This window comes from Beta vulgaris, chromosome 4, assembly GCF_026745355.1.
Source record: "Beta vulgaris subsp. vulgaris cultivar EL10 chromosome 4, EL10.2, whole genome shotgun sequence".
Classification (NCBI taxonomy): domain Eukaryota; kingdom Viridiplantae; phylum Streptophyta; class Magnoliopsida; order Caryophyllales; family Amaranthaceae; genus Beta; species Beta vulgaris.
Genome location: NC_079205.1, coordinates 33003081 through 33020080, shown reverse-complemented (window position 1 = coordinate 33020080; position 17000 = coordinate 33003081). Strand labels below are relative to the sequence as shown.

The 17000-nt window shown below is 34.9% G+C and overlaps 2 protein-coding genes across 2 annotated transcripts; both read left to right on the top strand.

Annotated features, from left to right (window-relative positions):
* Positions 1-300: 300 nt before the first annotated feature.
* Positions 301-1715, top strand: LOC104900856 (nifU-like protein 2, chloroplastic). The gene is made up of 3 exons (XM_048642103.1): positions 301-329; positions 429-732; positions 1683-1715. The coding sequence occupies exons 1-3, from the start codon at positions 301-303 to the stop codon at positions 1713-1715; spliced, it is 366 nt and encodes a 121-aa protein (XP_048498060.1).
* Positions 1716-6602: 4887 nt separating this feature from the next.
* Positions 6603-16602, top strand: LOC104907196 (mitochondrial acidic protein MAM33). The gene is made up of 3 exons (XM_010696090.3): positions 6603-6957; positions 7108-7445; positions 15985-16602. The coding sequence occupies exons 1-3, from the start codon at positions 6793-6795 to the stop codon at positions 16211-16213; spliced, it is 732 nt and encodes a 243-aa protein (XP_010694392.1). The 5' UTR covers positions 6603-6792; the 3' UTR covers positions 16214-16602.
* The last annotated feature ends 398 nt before the right edge of the window (positions 16603-17000 follow it).

Sequence of the window (17000 nt, the reverse complement as noted above, 5' to 3'; positions counted from 1 at the left end):
CAACTACTTTTTTTTGATGTAGAGGTGATGCAAGAGCCTAGATGTGTCAAATGAGTCGACTAGGCTCGGTTCAGGTCAGTCAATCAAATATTTTTGGGTTTCAAGTATTATTCTGTTATTCTGTATTAACCTTTTAGTGGAATTTCTAGATTTTTACTCAAGTTATGTTGGGTCTTTCTCTGGTTAGGCGTAAGTTTATGCTACTTTTAGTGGTTTGGGTCTTATGGCTATGTGGTATCGTTGTTCTTTAGGTAGCCCTCGCTTCAAAATCATCTTAAATCATTAGTCCTTAGTAGTATAATGTGTACACCCAGTATATCAGCCTCAAAGTACTACATTTTCTTATGTTAATTTTCCTTTTATTTGTGTTCTTTTGTAGTCAAAGTTCTTGTCCAATAACTGAATGTTTATCTTTGTTAAGTGGTTAGAGCTGTTACCACTCCTAATTCAGCTCTGGAGCTGCCCCTAACTGAGGAAAATGTTGAAACTGTACTAGATGAAGTGCGGCCATACTTAATGGCTGATGGGGGTAACGTTGCCATACACGAAATTGATGGTAATGTTGTTCGTTTGAAGTTACAAGGAGCATGTGGATCCTGTCTGAGTTCTGTAACGACCATGAAATTGGGTATCGAGCGCCGGCTTATGGAAAAGATTCCTGAGATAGTTGCAGTTGAAGCAGTTCCTGATGAAGAAACTGGCCTTGAGCTAAACAAAGAAAACATAGAAAACGTATGTCTTGATCCCAAGTCATTATTTTCAAAAAATTGGATCATATATTGGTACTTAATTTCCTCGATATTTTGTCTGTTATTTAATCAAATCAACAGAATTAAGATAATGGTTGTAACTTGTAATTGGTTTAAGATACACCCCCAGACTGGAGGTTGTGCTTGTTCCTCTCTTACAATGTTTCATAGGGGTCGACAGCTTGTCTTTCGTCCTCTTTTACAATGTTCACTCCAACATCCTTCCCAGGGGTTTATCTATAGACTTAAGAAAATAACCAATGGCTATAAGGAACTTTAATTGGTTTAATGAGATGGGAGTATGTGGAAACTGTCAAGAGAACATTAAATGCATAGTGAGTTCGATGGAGAGCTATGGCTTTGAATGGTGCACTTCTTCTGTTTCCTTGAGCCTTGGATACCAGTGATAGCACCTATTGACTAGAATATGGACTTATAAGGTTCAGTTCTGTGTGAGGTTTTCTAGAGTTTGTTCCGGTCATGTATGAGAACAGAATGAATTTGCTCTTTTTACTGATATATAGTTTTGAGGTTATCTTGTTCAAGCCTAAAAATCACTGATTTTGGCCAGGAGAGAAAAAGTAAAAATCACTGCTCTTTTTACTATAACAGTTGTAAATAATGGTGAATAAAATTGCTACCTGAATCCTTCTAGTTGTGGCTTTGATGCTGTTAAATAAGTATTTTTGGTCAATCTGGAAAGGTTTGTGCTGCTGACTTGCTCATGTTTGTTTTTGCATGATCATTGTTGTTCATGTACTTAATCTTGTGTTATTGCAGCGGTTGCTATGCTTTTTAGTTGTTTCCGGTGCAAGTTGTCGTGCCACTGCGTGCTACTACTACCGGCTAAGCCAATTATTGTACAAGTTATTACAACTTTGTTAAACTAATATTTGTTATTAAACTAATATTTACTATATGCATGTGTTGCAGGTGCTTGCGGAATCCAACTATTCAAACAATTGAAGAATAATATGAGGAAGAAAATATCATGACACTAACAAAGACTGAGGCAATTGAAAAATGGAATGACACTATTCAAACTATTAGATATCTTTTTTTTTTTTCTCTCTTGTAGTTTCCAATTTCTTTTTACTGTAACAATTGTGAACAACCAACTAGACATGTTAGTTGATTAAGGTGTTTATATAAATGACAATTATTTTTATCTATATAGTAGCTTTTTATTGATTCATTAAATTGTTTTGTTTGTTTACTTTTAGTATTACTATAGCATATATATGTATTAATTCATAAATCTTAAACTGTAAAATGTGTAGTTGCCCCTAATAGTTTTAATAAAAATGTCAAAAGCTGCACCTAAAAACATCCTTTAGCGACTAACTTATGGTTGCATTAGAGGCAACATATAATTAGAGATGGATTTATGGTGCCTCTAAATATAAGTGGTCTTATCAGCAATATAACTTGTGTGCCCCAAAAAGGTGGCATTAGGGGCAACCTATAATTAGCGACAGACATATGGTTGCCTCTAAACGTAAGAGGCTTTAGCAGAATTGTAACTTGTGTGCCTCAAAAGGTGGCATTAGGGGCAACCTATTATTAGCGACAGACACATGGTTGCCTCTAAACATATCAGTCTTTAGCCGCACCATAACTTGTCTGCCTCTAACTGACGCATTAGGGGCAACCTATAATTAGCGACAGTCATATGTTTGCCTCTAAACTTAAAAGTCTTTAGCAGATACCATAATTTGTCTGCCTCTAAAACGTGGCATTAGGGACAACCTATAATTAGCGACAGGCATATGGTTGTCTCTAAACATAAGAGTCTTTAGCAGCACCATAACTTGTCTGCCTCTAAAACGTGGCATTAGGGCAACCTATAATCAGCGACGGACTAATTAGAGGCAACCAAAAAATTGTTTCTAAACACCATTAGAGGCTACAAATATATATTTAGATGCAATTTTGGATTGCCTCTATATGTAGTTTTTTTTGTAGTGAAATATTTTCCTTTGTTAAAAAAGAAGCAATTGCTTTATGTCAGGAATTAGCAATTCAAAGTAAATATTCATCTGAAAAAAGGGAAAGACGTAGAGAATTAGGAAGTTTTTGTGTTGCTTTTGGTTTACCCAAAATTCAACCTCCCTCTACCATCAATAAAAACAGATATAGGGAAAATTTTCGATCAACTAGAAAAATTATTAATAACGATCCATATTATAAAAAGACCTTTAAGGCATCCACCAGACCACCAAAGAAAATTATAGATTCCAAAAGACCGATTTATTGTTATAAATGTGGACGAGTAGGTCATAAGGCTAACGAATGTCACTTAAAACAAAAGATTAATGAATTATGTGGTCATGATCTAGACCTTCAACAAAAAATTTTAGCCTTATATTCACTGGAAACTTCCTCAGAACATAATCTTACTGGCCATAGTGAAGATAATCTACTGCAAATAAAATCAGATAATGAGTCAACCTCTTGTTGCTCAAAAGAGTCAGCCCCATTTTGTGAAAAAGGATGTTGTAATAATTGTTGAATTTCAAAAGATTTATTCTCATAAAAATTATTTTTCATTAATCAAAATTAATTTTTATTCATATTTACTCATTTAATTATTTCAGATGCAGAAAACTCAACCATCTTCCAGTTCCAAAACCAAAAACCTATACCTCACACAAAAAAGAAGAATTCATACCCAAGGTATTCAAGATTTACTCAAAAAACATTCCCCCACCACAAAAGACTTATCAAATAACCTCACTCAAACAGCCAAAACCCATGCTTTACCTACAATACATAAAACAATTTCCAAACTTTTCATATATGAACTAATCATCCAAATATACCAGCTTCCAACCGATATGCAGGAAATCATCATCAACAAAGTAAAGCAAGAAAACTTCAACAACTGGTATATCAATTTCCTAACATCCGAAAAAATATCCCCCTATAGCATTTGGCGGACATGGGGACGGTCTATATTAATATTTTCATATTACCAAACTGGAGGATTCTTTATATACATAAGAGACATTCAAAAAACTGATCCATATTTTCAATTATGAAAATATGAATTGGTCAGGAAATTTTACGAAGTACCGGAACCAGACACAGAATTTTTCCAAGAGTTCACAAAATTCTAGCAATATATATTTTCAACAGTATGTTTTCTTCAAAGGAAAGAGTGGATTTATGAAGAAGTCATTTGCGCCAACATAGAAATGGTGGACGGCAAAATCAAACCAGCCTACTACTTCACACTCATTAATATAATAAAGTGTGATCTTTATTGCAAAGATCCCGCTGTCTTACATCCAACTCAAGCAAGAGCATATGGGTTTTTCTACATCATCCGCAAAATTGAAGAATTAATCCGAAAAAACGACAAAGACCCTGTTACTTTTATCCATTGCGGAAATACATCAGTTGTTTTTCCTACATGGCTACAAGAGTATTTCATTAATGGTGTTAACCACTCTGAACCATTAACTCCATATTTATCTCAACTCAGAGCTGGCAAATTTCTCTCTCAAGAAGGCAAAATACTCTTATTCAAATTATTAGAAAATTGTCCGCAGGATCTTCTTGGCAAAAATTAGGACATTAAAAAATAAAAAAGATCCCGCTAAGTGAATATCACTTAGGCAAAAATAAGGGACATATTTTACTAACATTTTCAATTCAGGTAGTCCTATGACGACTCATCAAATATCCGGTATGCCACCTGACTATCTGATGAATTGTACATCCATCACCCAAAGGCACAGAAGAACAATATCGCAACAAGACAAATGGATTATTCTACAAAGTGTACAAAGGAAGCCACGGGCATGCACAAACTACCACTCCACATAAAGCCACATGAATCCAAAAGTTCCATTGAAGCACAATCCAAAAATCACAATCAAAGTTATCAATAAAAGAATACTTACAAAATACAAAGCTATCATATCAACTCAAAGCTACCAGATCAACTCAAAGGGAAGGCTGCCTCTGTCTGCATACGGCAAAGCGGCAAAACTTATCAAATACATTCCACAAACAAACAGAATCCATGTACTATAAATAGCCTGTATTGTATCTCCGTAGGGATTAAGTGTTTTTCTTCAGTACAAAAAATAGAGAGAAAAATTTACGAATCAGTTACAAAAGCCTCTCGCTCAAAATTAGTTGTTACTCAATCCTTGTGTAAGTTCATTCAAAGTTCAATCAAAGTAAGTTATTATTCATATTTGTGTCTCTTTTAATTGCTTTCAACATCTGTTCAAAATTCTCAAAATTGATTTCATTCCGTTATTAATTCAATAAAAAACCTTCTTTTCAAAATCAAAAATAAATTTGAAAACTTTTATTTTCAAAGTTTTTATTAATCGTTTGACGAGATTAATTACCTACCAAACAGTTCCCCTTTCGCTATATAATTAATCTGAACTACGTCCGAGACGATCCATAACCCGTCCAGTCCTGGGGTGCATATAATTAATCTGAACTACTTATAAGATTATTTAAGTTAATTGTCTTTATATTACACTATATTTTAATACTAGTATAGTGTTTATGGCCTTCTCTTAACTTTGTATATATGTGACTATATTAACAAACTATTTTATCAGTAGCTTAAATATTTTAGTAAGATATAATAATATTGGAATCATTCTAGCTAATACGCGGTTGATTATTAATGAGTATCGACTCTTAATATGCTCTAATAGTATAACTAACGATAATAATGATAAGTATTATATATTAACTACGAATATACGATCGATTACTGGATTTATATCTAGCTAGTGTATTCTCTTAGTCAAGCGCTTACATGTTTGGACTAGTCAACTCCGTAATGTTTCGTATATTCTCTTAGTGAACTGCGTAAAACCACTCTAATATATGAATGAGTAGAACGACTCTTGATACGTTCTAGTAAGTCGATAATTCAAGATAACAATACTCCATTTAAGTTCATCAAATAGTCACTATCAAGTCAATGATGTTCATATATATAAGTTATATCATCGTAACATTATAAGTTCGCTAAATAGATATTATAATCAAACAATTACATATATAATTGAGTGATATTTGTATACGTAACACTATAAGAAGACTAGCTTAAGAAGTAAATAACCATAGAGTTGTAGTGATAACTTATTAGGAGATATTGAATCTAATTATTTCAGTAACATAGTTTGTTATAACATATAAAGGGGTTTGTTAAATTACTATATCTTTTTGCAGTTTAACAATATCTTATCGATTAAATCATATTGCTTGTTCACAAGATCTTGATATGAAGCATACTGCTATACTATATGTCACGTAAATGACTATAATCAAAACATTAATTTGAGCAAGTAACAGTTGTATAAGTAATTTTTCAAGCAGTTTAGTTTCATAAGTAATGACCTTAGAACAACGTAACTGGTATAATTATAAGTATATAATCTATTAGTGTTTATGTTCATTACCCGATAAAAGATTAAAGGAAAAAGTTCAAGTATATATTTATATGATTGGTATCTATTTTATGATATGAATCTTTGTTATTCCCTAATTATTTCACCGACAAATGAGACAATGAGATAATTGATACAAACTGATTTCAATTAAACAAATGATATAAATTATGAAATTTTAATTAACTACTACTATAAATAATTATATCATTATTTGAAAATGGGATTATAGGGTATGAGATTTGGGATTTATCCGTTTAGGAATGTAGAACATGGAGTTTACTTGTTATGAATAATAATTTGATCGGATTATGTGTTTTTTCAAGGCAAAATAAAAAATTATCTAGTGAACAAAATTTAAACCGTTAGATCATCATAATCAAAGACATAAAAAAAAAACAACTTATCATTAATATTAACCGTTAGATACAAGCCATTAGACAAGCCACTTTCTCCCCCATCTCTCTCCTCCAAACTCAAAAAACCTACAAAACTCTTGCTGCTCCCTCCGTCGGAATTCGGTCACCCACCACAGGCCCGACCCTGGCAAGAGCTAATATCTGTTTAAAACATAAAAAGGTGGTAAAATTTGAGCAGAAGCAGTAGCACATCAAATGTTGAGGAAAACAATAGCAGCCATCGCCGGCGGTTGCGCACACCAGCCATGGTCCAGGATATCTCAGCGCCATTCTTCCGTCGTATCCTCCGCCGTCAACTCCATGTTACTCCGCTCTCTCAAAGAACACTACCTTGAAGTTTCCAAGATGGCCCCACCTCCGGTACCTTTTTCTATTGCAATAGTTCCAACTAGTAACTCATAGTTGAGATTATTCTAATCAATATTTTCTTTTCAATTTGCATTTGCTTGTAATATTTAGTTACACCCGGAAAAAACCCTGAATTGTGTTCGTCATTTGTTGAAAATGCAGAAGGTGAATCCACCTGCGGAGTTCACAATTGTTAAGGGAGCATTAGATTCTAATGGTCCAGTTTTGACAAGGTGTTATAAAAACGAGGAAATTAGCATTTCTGTTATGCGTTTAGCGAATATTGTTTCGGATGAGGGTGATAATGATAATGATGATGGTGGTATTAATCAGTTGTTTGTTCATATTGATGTATCAAAGCCTGGGATGGATGATTCTATGCATTTTCTTTGTGGGTTGTATCCGGATGCCTTGGGGATTCACTCGGTTGCTCTTAGACCTAAGTCCTCTACGGACGGGTTTGTCATCGTTCCCAACAAATATACCGGCCCTCTTTTTGAGTTAGTTCTTTTTCTCTCTCTTACATATGATTTTATGTTTGTTTGTTCGTTTATTTATCTTTTCTAATGTTGGTTACTTGACAATGTTGTTAGTTTCGTGTAGTTGATAGAGTTTAGAGGGTTATGTTGTCCGGGATAGGAAGCTTGGTCAGTTGTGGTGAGGTTGTGTTTTTACGAATGTAGTTCCATGAGACTATGTTTTTGTTGATCCCAGCAAGAGGTAAAAGACATGCCGGTTCTTTTTGACAAAAGAAGATGTTTTATGTGTAGGTAGGAAGCTTGAAATGAAGAAAATTTTCTGATATGGGACTATGGGTAGGTGTGCACTATTGTGCGAAGTTACAAGTAGACATAATTTGTACGTTTTCATGATTGTTTAATCTTTAGTGAAGTGGAATAGAATTTGTGATACTGTCGGGAGGTTAATAATTTGGTTTCATAAAACTTGATCCTTGGATTCATGAAGGATGCGTGATTGATGAAGATGGCTGTAGTGTAAAATTGTAAACTCTAGATGATGGTTTGATATAATGCAGGTGAATGTTCTTGAAATTATTAGCTAAATGAAGTGATGAGATAACATTATAAGTTGCAAAGATTATAGCATGATGCAAGAACACTTGGTGAAAATAGCACATAGAGATTATACTTCACACTTTCCTTATTTGGAATAATCACAATAAGTGAAACTAAGCTCCAAATGGTAAAAAAAGTTCACTTTTATTACAAATATACCACCACAAGTAAGAGGGGACTACAACTTCAATACTTCTCCACTCTACTTTATTGTGGTCCCAACTTTCTCTCTCTAAATTCCTTGCTAACTCCCCACTTTCTCTATGTTTCACTTATTGTGAAACGGAGGAAGTATATAAGAATTGGAAAGGAGTATAAAATGACTACAATGCTGTTTATAAAGAGAAAGGAAATGAGTATTAGCAGGGTATTTGGGTTATTCTCAATCTCTTGATGTGAAATTGAAGGCTATACTTAGGTTCTTGAATGAAAAGATTAGTTCTTTATGTTTTCTTTACTGAATCTTGAATGTTAATTCAAGAAGTAGGTTCGAAAATCCTATGCCTCACGCACAAGAAGTTCAATGATATGAAATTATCAACTCCTAACCAAGGGTGATAATAACCGGGGTTTGCATTCACTGCTTAAACTTTGGATTCACTCCTAAAACTTTAATTCCACAAGGAATAGGTTAAACTCAAAAACAACTCTACTTTATTAAATGGCCGAAAATCTATTTATATATACAAGATTTTCCTAAACCTACTAGAACTAGGAAAGCTTAAAGATAAAAGATATCTTCCTAAAGATAACTCTAACACACGCCTAAACTAAGATAATTACTAACTAATCACACGCCTAATATAAATAAAACTAAGTATTAAGACTCAATGATAAGGAATTAGACTCCTACTCATAATAGGATTCCTTTATCATTTAAACATTTACTTAAAATAACACCTAAATTACATAGAATTCTAACAGAACTAGAATACTACATAATATTATTATTCTATATATCATACTCCCCCTTAGAAAAAAACTTGTCTCAAGTTTTAATCTGGAAAGCATGGTACCAAGTCACATGAAGGCAATGTTGCACATATGCCACCTCCTAGTAACACCTTGAATGTTTCATAGCCTACTTTCTCACACAATTTCAAATGGCCTTCATCCATAGGCTCGCATTTTTGTGATTCATATGGAGTCTTTGAGCTGCAAGGGACAACCACACCTTATCTCCTAACTCCAACTTAGAGCCTTGACGCAATTGTAGCACTTGTTGCCCTTTTCCTTCTATTGCTTGCGGTTTTCAAGACTTCTTTATGGCACAAACTCACGCACATATGAGCTCCTCTTGCTTCCTTTCTCCTTTCCTTGCGTGGCAGCATGCTTCTTTGGAGGCAAAGGCTCAAGTAGTAACGCCTATTACCCATAAGAACCGAATACTCATTTGTTTTGCCATTGTGAAGAACAAACCTATCACTTTGCCATGGCCTACCAAGAACAATGAACAAGCTGTCATAGGAATAGCATCACACCATAACTCATCATGATATTCCCCTACTTTGAAGCTAACCAATGCTTGTTTTCTTACCCACACACCACCTTCATCATTCAACCAGCTAAGTTTATAAGAGTTAGGGTGTTTTCTTGTAAGTAATTGTAGCTTTTCCACCATAGTTAGAGAACAAGCATTAGTACATGATCCACTATCAATGATAAAAGAGCAAGCTTGATCCTTTATTAAGCATGTCGAAAGAAAAGACTTTGTCTTTGCTCATCTTCTTGTTCATCTTGCAATTCAGCCAACAAAGATCTCCTTACTACCAACACTTCATGCGCCTCTTCTGGACTACACTTGGCTTGCTTGGTCCAAAACTCTTCACTAGTCATGTCCCCTATGTCGTGTGGTTCCTCATGTTGTGGCTCACTTTCTTCCATCCTACTTTGGATAAGGAAACTATAGTAATCCTCCCTTGTACCATGGTACGATTAGGGCAGTTTCTAGCTACATGTCCCAACCCTTGACACTTAAAGCACACCATCTTCTTCACGCCGACTCCTTAGATGCACCAAGAGGAAGAGTTCCCTTCATAGCCTCCACAACCTCTTGTGTAGTTATCTTGGCACTCACGGCCTCCTTAGCTGCACTACTCATCTCCATCTCACCTTTACCTTGCTTGAACATCCCAAAGGCCGAGCCTTTATGTTGTCTCTCAAGCTTACATGCCAAGGAACATACTTCATCAAACGTTGTGAGTGGTTGCAACTCCACATAGTTGCGTAAATTCTATTCAATCCAAGCACAAATTTGGCGATTTTTTGTTCTTCTTGATCCCTACAATCACAAGCTATGTAAAGACGCTCAAATTCCTTGATGTATTTTTCGACAGTCATGGTTCCTTGTGTGAGTGAATTTAGCCTTAAGAACAAATCTTGTTTGTGGTTTCGTGGCACAAACCTTTTCTTCATCTTATTCTTCAATTCGGCCCATGAGTCAAGTGGTTCCTTTCCTTCAGATTCACGCCTAGCTTGAAGTGAATCAAACCATAGTGAGGCATATTTTGTAAGCTTTAACGTGGCATATGAGAAACGAGAGTGTTCCTCCAATTGTTTGTGGTTGAAGAGACGTTCCAGCCTCCTTTCCCAATCCAAATAAGCCTCGGCATCTTCATCACCATCAAAGGAAGGCAAGTCCGAAAGCTTGAGCTCATCCTCCCTCCTTCGATTTCCTATGCTAGGTGGAGAGGCATCCCTTCTATTACTCCTTAAGTCTACCACATCACGCCTCACCTCAGCCACATCTGCGTGCACCATGGCATTCATCTCCATAAGGTCCGCAATTTGCTTGGCTAGGGACGCAAGAGTGATCGTAGGTTCAGTCATCTTGCGCAAACTATAACCTTCCAATTCCAATGAAACACCTTTAAGATCCCAGCAGCCACACCAATTGATGTGAAATTGAAGGCTATACTTAGGTTCTTGAATGAAAAGAGTAGTTCTTTATGTTTTCTTTACTGAATCTTGAATGTTAATTCAAGAAGTAGGTTCGAAAATCCTATGCCTCACGCACAAGAAGTTCAATGATATGAAATTATCAACTCCTAACCAAGGGTGATAATAACTGGATTTGCATTCACTGCTTAAACTTGGATTCATTCCTAAAACGTTAATTCCACAAGGAATAGGTTAAACTCAAAAACAACTCTACTTTATTCAAATGGCCGAAAATCCTATTTATATTACAAGATTTTCCTAAATCTACTAGGACTAGGAAAGCTTAAAGATAAAAGATATCTTCCTAAAGATAACTCCCTAATCACACGCCTAACATAAGATAAATTCTAACTAATCACACGCCTAATATAAGATAAAGACTAAGTATTAAGACTCAATGATAAGGAATTAGACTCCTACTCATAATAGGATTCCTTTATCATTTAAACATTTACGTAAATAACACCCTAAATTACATAGAATTCTAACAGAACTAGAATACTACATAATATTATTATTCTATCATATCATCTCTTCTCATCACTTGCTTAACAAGGTAATCCCAATAATTTAATAAGTTACCTATAACCATTTCTAATTCCTTATCCCACCCTCTAATACCTACACTTATATTCCTACATGTTTGGATAACTAACAGAGACTTAAATCTAGATACATTCCAAATTAGTTCAAACACTTACATGGAACATACATAATTTATATAATAACTTGTTGGGTAGTTATCCATTGTAATTTTTTTTAATGTTAGATGTGATAGGACTTGGTGCGATATTATGTTACGAGAGATAAAGTAGTATCTTTTATGAAGACCTCTGTGAAAAAATTTCTGTTCTGAATTTTCGGTCCACAGGCTACTAAAATAACTTCAACTGACTTTTTCTGCTTGTGCTTCATGTACAAAATGGACCTTAGTTTGATATGTTAGTTCTTTTTATTATTATTGTTAAGTTGGATTAATGGTGATGGTAATGACAATCGGTAGTGGCTGACTCGTCAAACTTTTGATTTTCTCACGCACCTATGATTCTTTTATATCAAAGTTCTTAATTTGTTACCGACTAATTCAGCCTCTATCTACTCTAATTTTTTACCGAAGGAGCCAACAATTTATGCTCCTGCCAGAGAAATAATAAAGGTGAACAGATGTGCTTTTTATGCCATCTAGGGATCTAATTCAAAATATTTTTGCAGTAGCCAATATCTTGTAGCTCTCATCAAACAAACCTTAATTGTTAGTGTAACACAATTGAGGTCTACTAGACACAGGTATGCCAGATATAGTCCTCCTAAAAAAGCTTAAGAATATTAGTCTCAAGTAGGATGGAATTTAGGAGCATGACGTACTCTCCTAGTTTTGAATTTTTTGTGTATACAAATTCGTTAGCAACAACTGTGCAACATTAGGTTAAGTTATGTTTTAAAAATGTAGTTGACTTATAGTACTCTTTGTGTGCTCGTGAAAGACGCATGAACTTTTCTTTATCTTGCTGGTAAGAACATTTATAATGGTCTAGTTTTAATTGGTCTATCAAATAGTAAAACTAGTTTTGATTGGTTTTACCATTGGAGAAATTGGTCCTTGGAGCTGGTTGGTCTAGAATTCCAGACCAACAACACCTACGATGGCGTGCTTGGGGTGAGGGAGAAGATGACAAGTGGCAAAAAAGCTGGGCCCAATTTTTTTTTTTTAAAAAGGAAACGCTGAGTTGGATTAAAGGAGGAGGCGTGAGATGATTCCACGCGGTTGTTTCAGAAAGGAAAGGCTGGAGATGGCGCCACGCGGAAAGTAGCACGGTGATTTAGGCCCACAGCAGCTGGTTTGCTGTCAGTGCGTCTGACGCGCGTCAGACCCCACTGAGTAGGTGCTGCCACGTACGCGTGGTTTTCTTGCCAGATTTAATTTCTTCCTCCCTCTTTTCAACGGTAATTTTATTAACATTACAAAATTTTGTAACGTTAATAAAAAAACCAGGTTAAAATAAAAAAAAAAATTACAATAACGACTATAAAATATTTTTATCTATAAATTGAGCCCAAATTACAATATATTTTACCACACCTCTTCCTAATATATTTTTTCTAATTACTCTCTCCTACCTACTCCTCTTTTAGAAAATATTTTTATCTATAAACTAAGTCAATATTATTATGTATCTGTGTTTTTTAAATTATTTATCTTATATAATGTGTTCGTTGTTTTTAATTTATAATGTCAAGTTAAAATAATTTAATTTAACATAAGCTAATTAATACGTAGTTACTATAATTTCAAGTTAACGCTAATTTAATTTAACGTAAGCTAACTAGCTTTAACCGTAAATTGATTTAACGTAATTTAATTAGTTTTTATTAATTTAGATCATCTATTTCATATAAAAATAAACATTGAGTAGGAGAGAGAGTATATGGTGGGGTACGGTAAAAGTAGGAGAGAGAAATAGAAAAATCAAGTAAGACTAACCAAACCATTGTGAGGAAAAAACTATGAGTTGGTGGGAGTTTTAGTGGGATGTGAGGTGTAAGAAGGAGGAAAGGAGAGAGAAAGAAAAAAACTCCAAGACCAACTAAGACCAACCCACCCATTGTAGATGCTCTAACCTCCTTTCCAGTCTCCATCTTCTTAATTGCTTTAAAATTAATTGGTCCGAAATATTGGCACTCGTCCTTGAAGCTAGATATTTGAAAGAGAACTTTCTTAGATTATAATATTGCTGATAGTTATATGCAGTGCTGTTTCTTGGTAGAGAAGAGTTTGGAAAGGATCTACCATTTAGGATAGATAATACTGGAATAGGACTGTTGAAACACGATCTTTAGGATGGTCTTTGTTGACAATAGCAGCCTATCTGATCTTTAAGTATGGCTAGTTAAAAGATGATCCTGGCCGTTGCTGGTGGGGTTAGATAATGCCACGCAGCAAGCTTAAAAGAAAGAGAAGCTACTTTTTTTAATCCCCATTCAAAGAGCTTATGTCCATCTATTTCTTTATGTTACTTGGTATGTCTTAGTGCATAGCATGGTATGTTGCCCAAATTTGTCATCTAATCTCATCTTATATATGCGTACCGAACCTTGATACTGTTATAAGTATGGACATTTAGCACTTTGTTGTGGACCAAATATATGGAAACTTTTCATAATATGGCAATAGTTGATATTTGGACACAAACCTTCTCTTAACTCAGGAACCCAATTCTTGGTCACATTTAAGCTTATACAATGCCGGAATAACGCGCATTTAGAAACTTCCTTGGTCTTATTTGTGAGAAAACTTGGATAATTTTGAAGCTTTGAATTTCATTTTTCACTATGAAGTCAAGTGTACAGCACCCTTTTGAGCAAGTTTTTCTGCATCTCCAACACCCATAATGGAGGTGATTATGATTGATCGTTTTCGACATTATCGAGTGAAGTATCTTCCCTCCAAAAACTCGCTAACAATCATATGATATCTAGCTCTAAAACATGAGCCTTCATCCACTTTGGAATATTGTAGTCAAATGGGATTTGAAATTTTAAGTTTGTAAGTTGAGAGGTTAAAGAAATATAATAGAAAGATGTGCTGGAGAATTATTAGAAGAATCACTATTCTATTCACTCTCAAATCAAAGTGCTGAAATCACTACCTTCTAGATTCATACTGAGCTCTATAATCTATATTGCATAGAAAGAGCAAAAATACATGTCAATGTATGTCCATCGACCTGCATTTATGATATGTAGGTGAACCTGCAAATCACATAGATTAGTCGTTTATATAATCAGAGATAGTTCATATGTTGACATACATTAACATCACATACTCGAGCTTAAGGTCTGTCCTTATCTATGCTTCTTGGTGTTCTGCTTATTCTCTGAAGAACTTATAATCTGTGGAAAAATCTGAGATCAGGCTGTATGAATAATATATATGCTGAAAGCCCCAGTCTTACGATTTAAATATATGGAGGGGTGAATATGCAATGAGGAGTGGTTTAAAGGGAGATTCAGTCTGATTAATGCTCAATTGCTCACTATGGTTCCCAATAAGCTTCATGGGATTGCCTCTGAGATTTATTCTTAGCCGTTCTGTAATTTATGTATCATACTCCCTGTGACTATGATTCTGTATACAATGACCTTGTAAATGTTTAGAATAAATTATCGGCTATATATCAACGTAGAGGAAGATTGTTTAATCATTAATGTTTTCGAGTATATGCTGAATTGATTTGGAAGAAAAATATAGTTCTTAAATGCATAGAGCAGGTATACTTAAAATTTGGAGCTGAGGAATGTTGGATCATTTGTACCTTTAATTTTTTTTTGCTTGAACACTTGAACAGACAGGATTTTATGTACCTCTCTTATACTTTTGTTTTTGCTTGCTAGAAGTTGTGTCATGCTCACCTTGCTGACAAGTGCATCTTTAAGTGACAGAACCTTAATGCTAGCTAGGGTCAAAGTGCTGACAAGAATTATTGACATAGAGCTTGTGGCTTATATCTCATAGACACCTGAAAGTAATCTCCTATCGATAATAGTGGATATATAGTTTTAATCTTTGATAAGGAGTTCTTTGAAAGATGGTAATCTCTAATCTGGTTTAGATAGTTCATCACAGCTTGGAAGTTCTGTTTTCATCTACCTTACTCTCAATATAGCTATTATGTTTTGTGCCTAGATATGCTAGCATTTGAGATTTTGTTGGATAGATGATTCCTTTTTCGCTCCTTTAAGCAGATAAATTTGTTCCAACTTGGTGTAGAGCACAGAATGTGTTATTTGTTTCCTAGTTATGAAAGGTAATTTTTGTGAAGCAGAAGTGGGTATTAAGAGTGATCTTCAGGCTCCAGAATTTATGGCTGCTCTTGATCTAGATTATATGTTTTCCCTACTGCATTTGAAGATTTTCTTTTTGAAACTACTAGGAAAATTATAGTATCTGGCTGTTTCTTATTAGCAAATTTTTGAAGTGATTAAGTTATGCCTTTCACAATGTTGGCCTTTGTACACTTGACAGAGTTCTTGATGAAACTACAAGAGATGCCTTTCACAATTATATTGAGGAACGTGGCATAAACGATAGCCTTTTTCCCTTCCTTCAAGCATGGCTTTATGTAAAGGATCATCGGAATCTCATGCGCTGGTTTCAATCAGTTGGCAAGTTTGTTAATGGACGTGAGATTGCCAAAGCAACAGATGCGGCAGTTGCTGGTTCTAGTGAATCCAAGGTAGCTAAAGGTGCTTGATAGTCGTAGCAACATTTAGGGTTTTGTATTTGATATCAATTTGAGGAACATGTACCTGTTTTAGCTTAGTTTACCAGTTTCTAATGCATTGTTTGGTTGAAGGTTTAGAGTAAAGGAACTAGTCATCACACATGTCACGCGTTGGATGGGTCAAGCTTGAGTGTGTGGCGTGTTGCAGTTATTGTATGTTTTACCAAGCTAAGCTTGGCCTAGTGGTAAGGAAAGAATTTACCAACCTCAAGGTTGGGTGTTCAATCCTACTAGGGGCAGTGGGGCACTTTTGTAGAAGGTTTTCCCTTACCTTTCCCCTCAATCTCAAAGTGTCTGCTTGCAAATTCAGCTCAGATTAACTTGCTAGATGTGCCAATTTAGTAGGGTCCTTCATCTTACCATGGGGTCTTTAGTGAGGTTAAAAAAAAAATGCATTGTTTGTCCATGTACGTGCACATTTATACTCTTCGGTTTTGCACGGTTAGTAAATGAGGAAAATGACTCCAGTTTTGCAGGCTTAGTAACAAGCAAAATCTTTCTAGTTGTAGGTGTGAACCACCAAATATTTAAATCAGTAGAAAAATATAGTCATAAAAGAAACATGCAGCAAATAATTCTGAATTTGATTGGAGTTACAACTTTCGAAAATTTGGTAGCAAGGAGTGACGGGCCTGTTTGCAGCTTATACAATCAAAACTTTTCCAACCCAAGAGGAAAATTTTAATTTACAGCTGTAGAGGGGTTTGGAGGATAAGATTAAAAAAAGATAAATCTTAGATCTTGAGATGCTATATTT

Coding starts and splice junctions, on each gene's coding strand:
- LOC104900856 (XM_048642103.1), top strand. CDS start 301: ATGTGTACACCCAGTATATCAGCCTCAAA. Junction 330..428: donor CCCAGTATATCAGCCTCAAA/GTACTACATTTT, acceptor TTAAGTGGTTAG/AGCTGTTACCACTCCTAATT. Junction 733..1,682: donor ACAAAGAAAACATAGAAAAC/GTATGTCTTGAT, acceptor CATGTGTTGCAG/GTGCTTGCGGAATCCAACTA.
- LOC104907196 (XM_010696090.3), top strand. CDS start 6,793: ATGTTGAGGAAAACAATAGCAGCCATCGCCGGCGGTTGCGCACACCAG. Junction 6,958..7,107: donor CCAAGATGGCCCCACCTCCG/GTACCTTTTTCT, acceptor TTGAAAATGCAG/AAGGTGAATCCACCTGCGGA. Junction 7,446..15,984: donor TATACCGGCCCTCTTTTTGA/GTTAGTTCTTTT, acceptor TACACTTGACAG/AGTTCTTGATGAAACTACAA.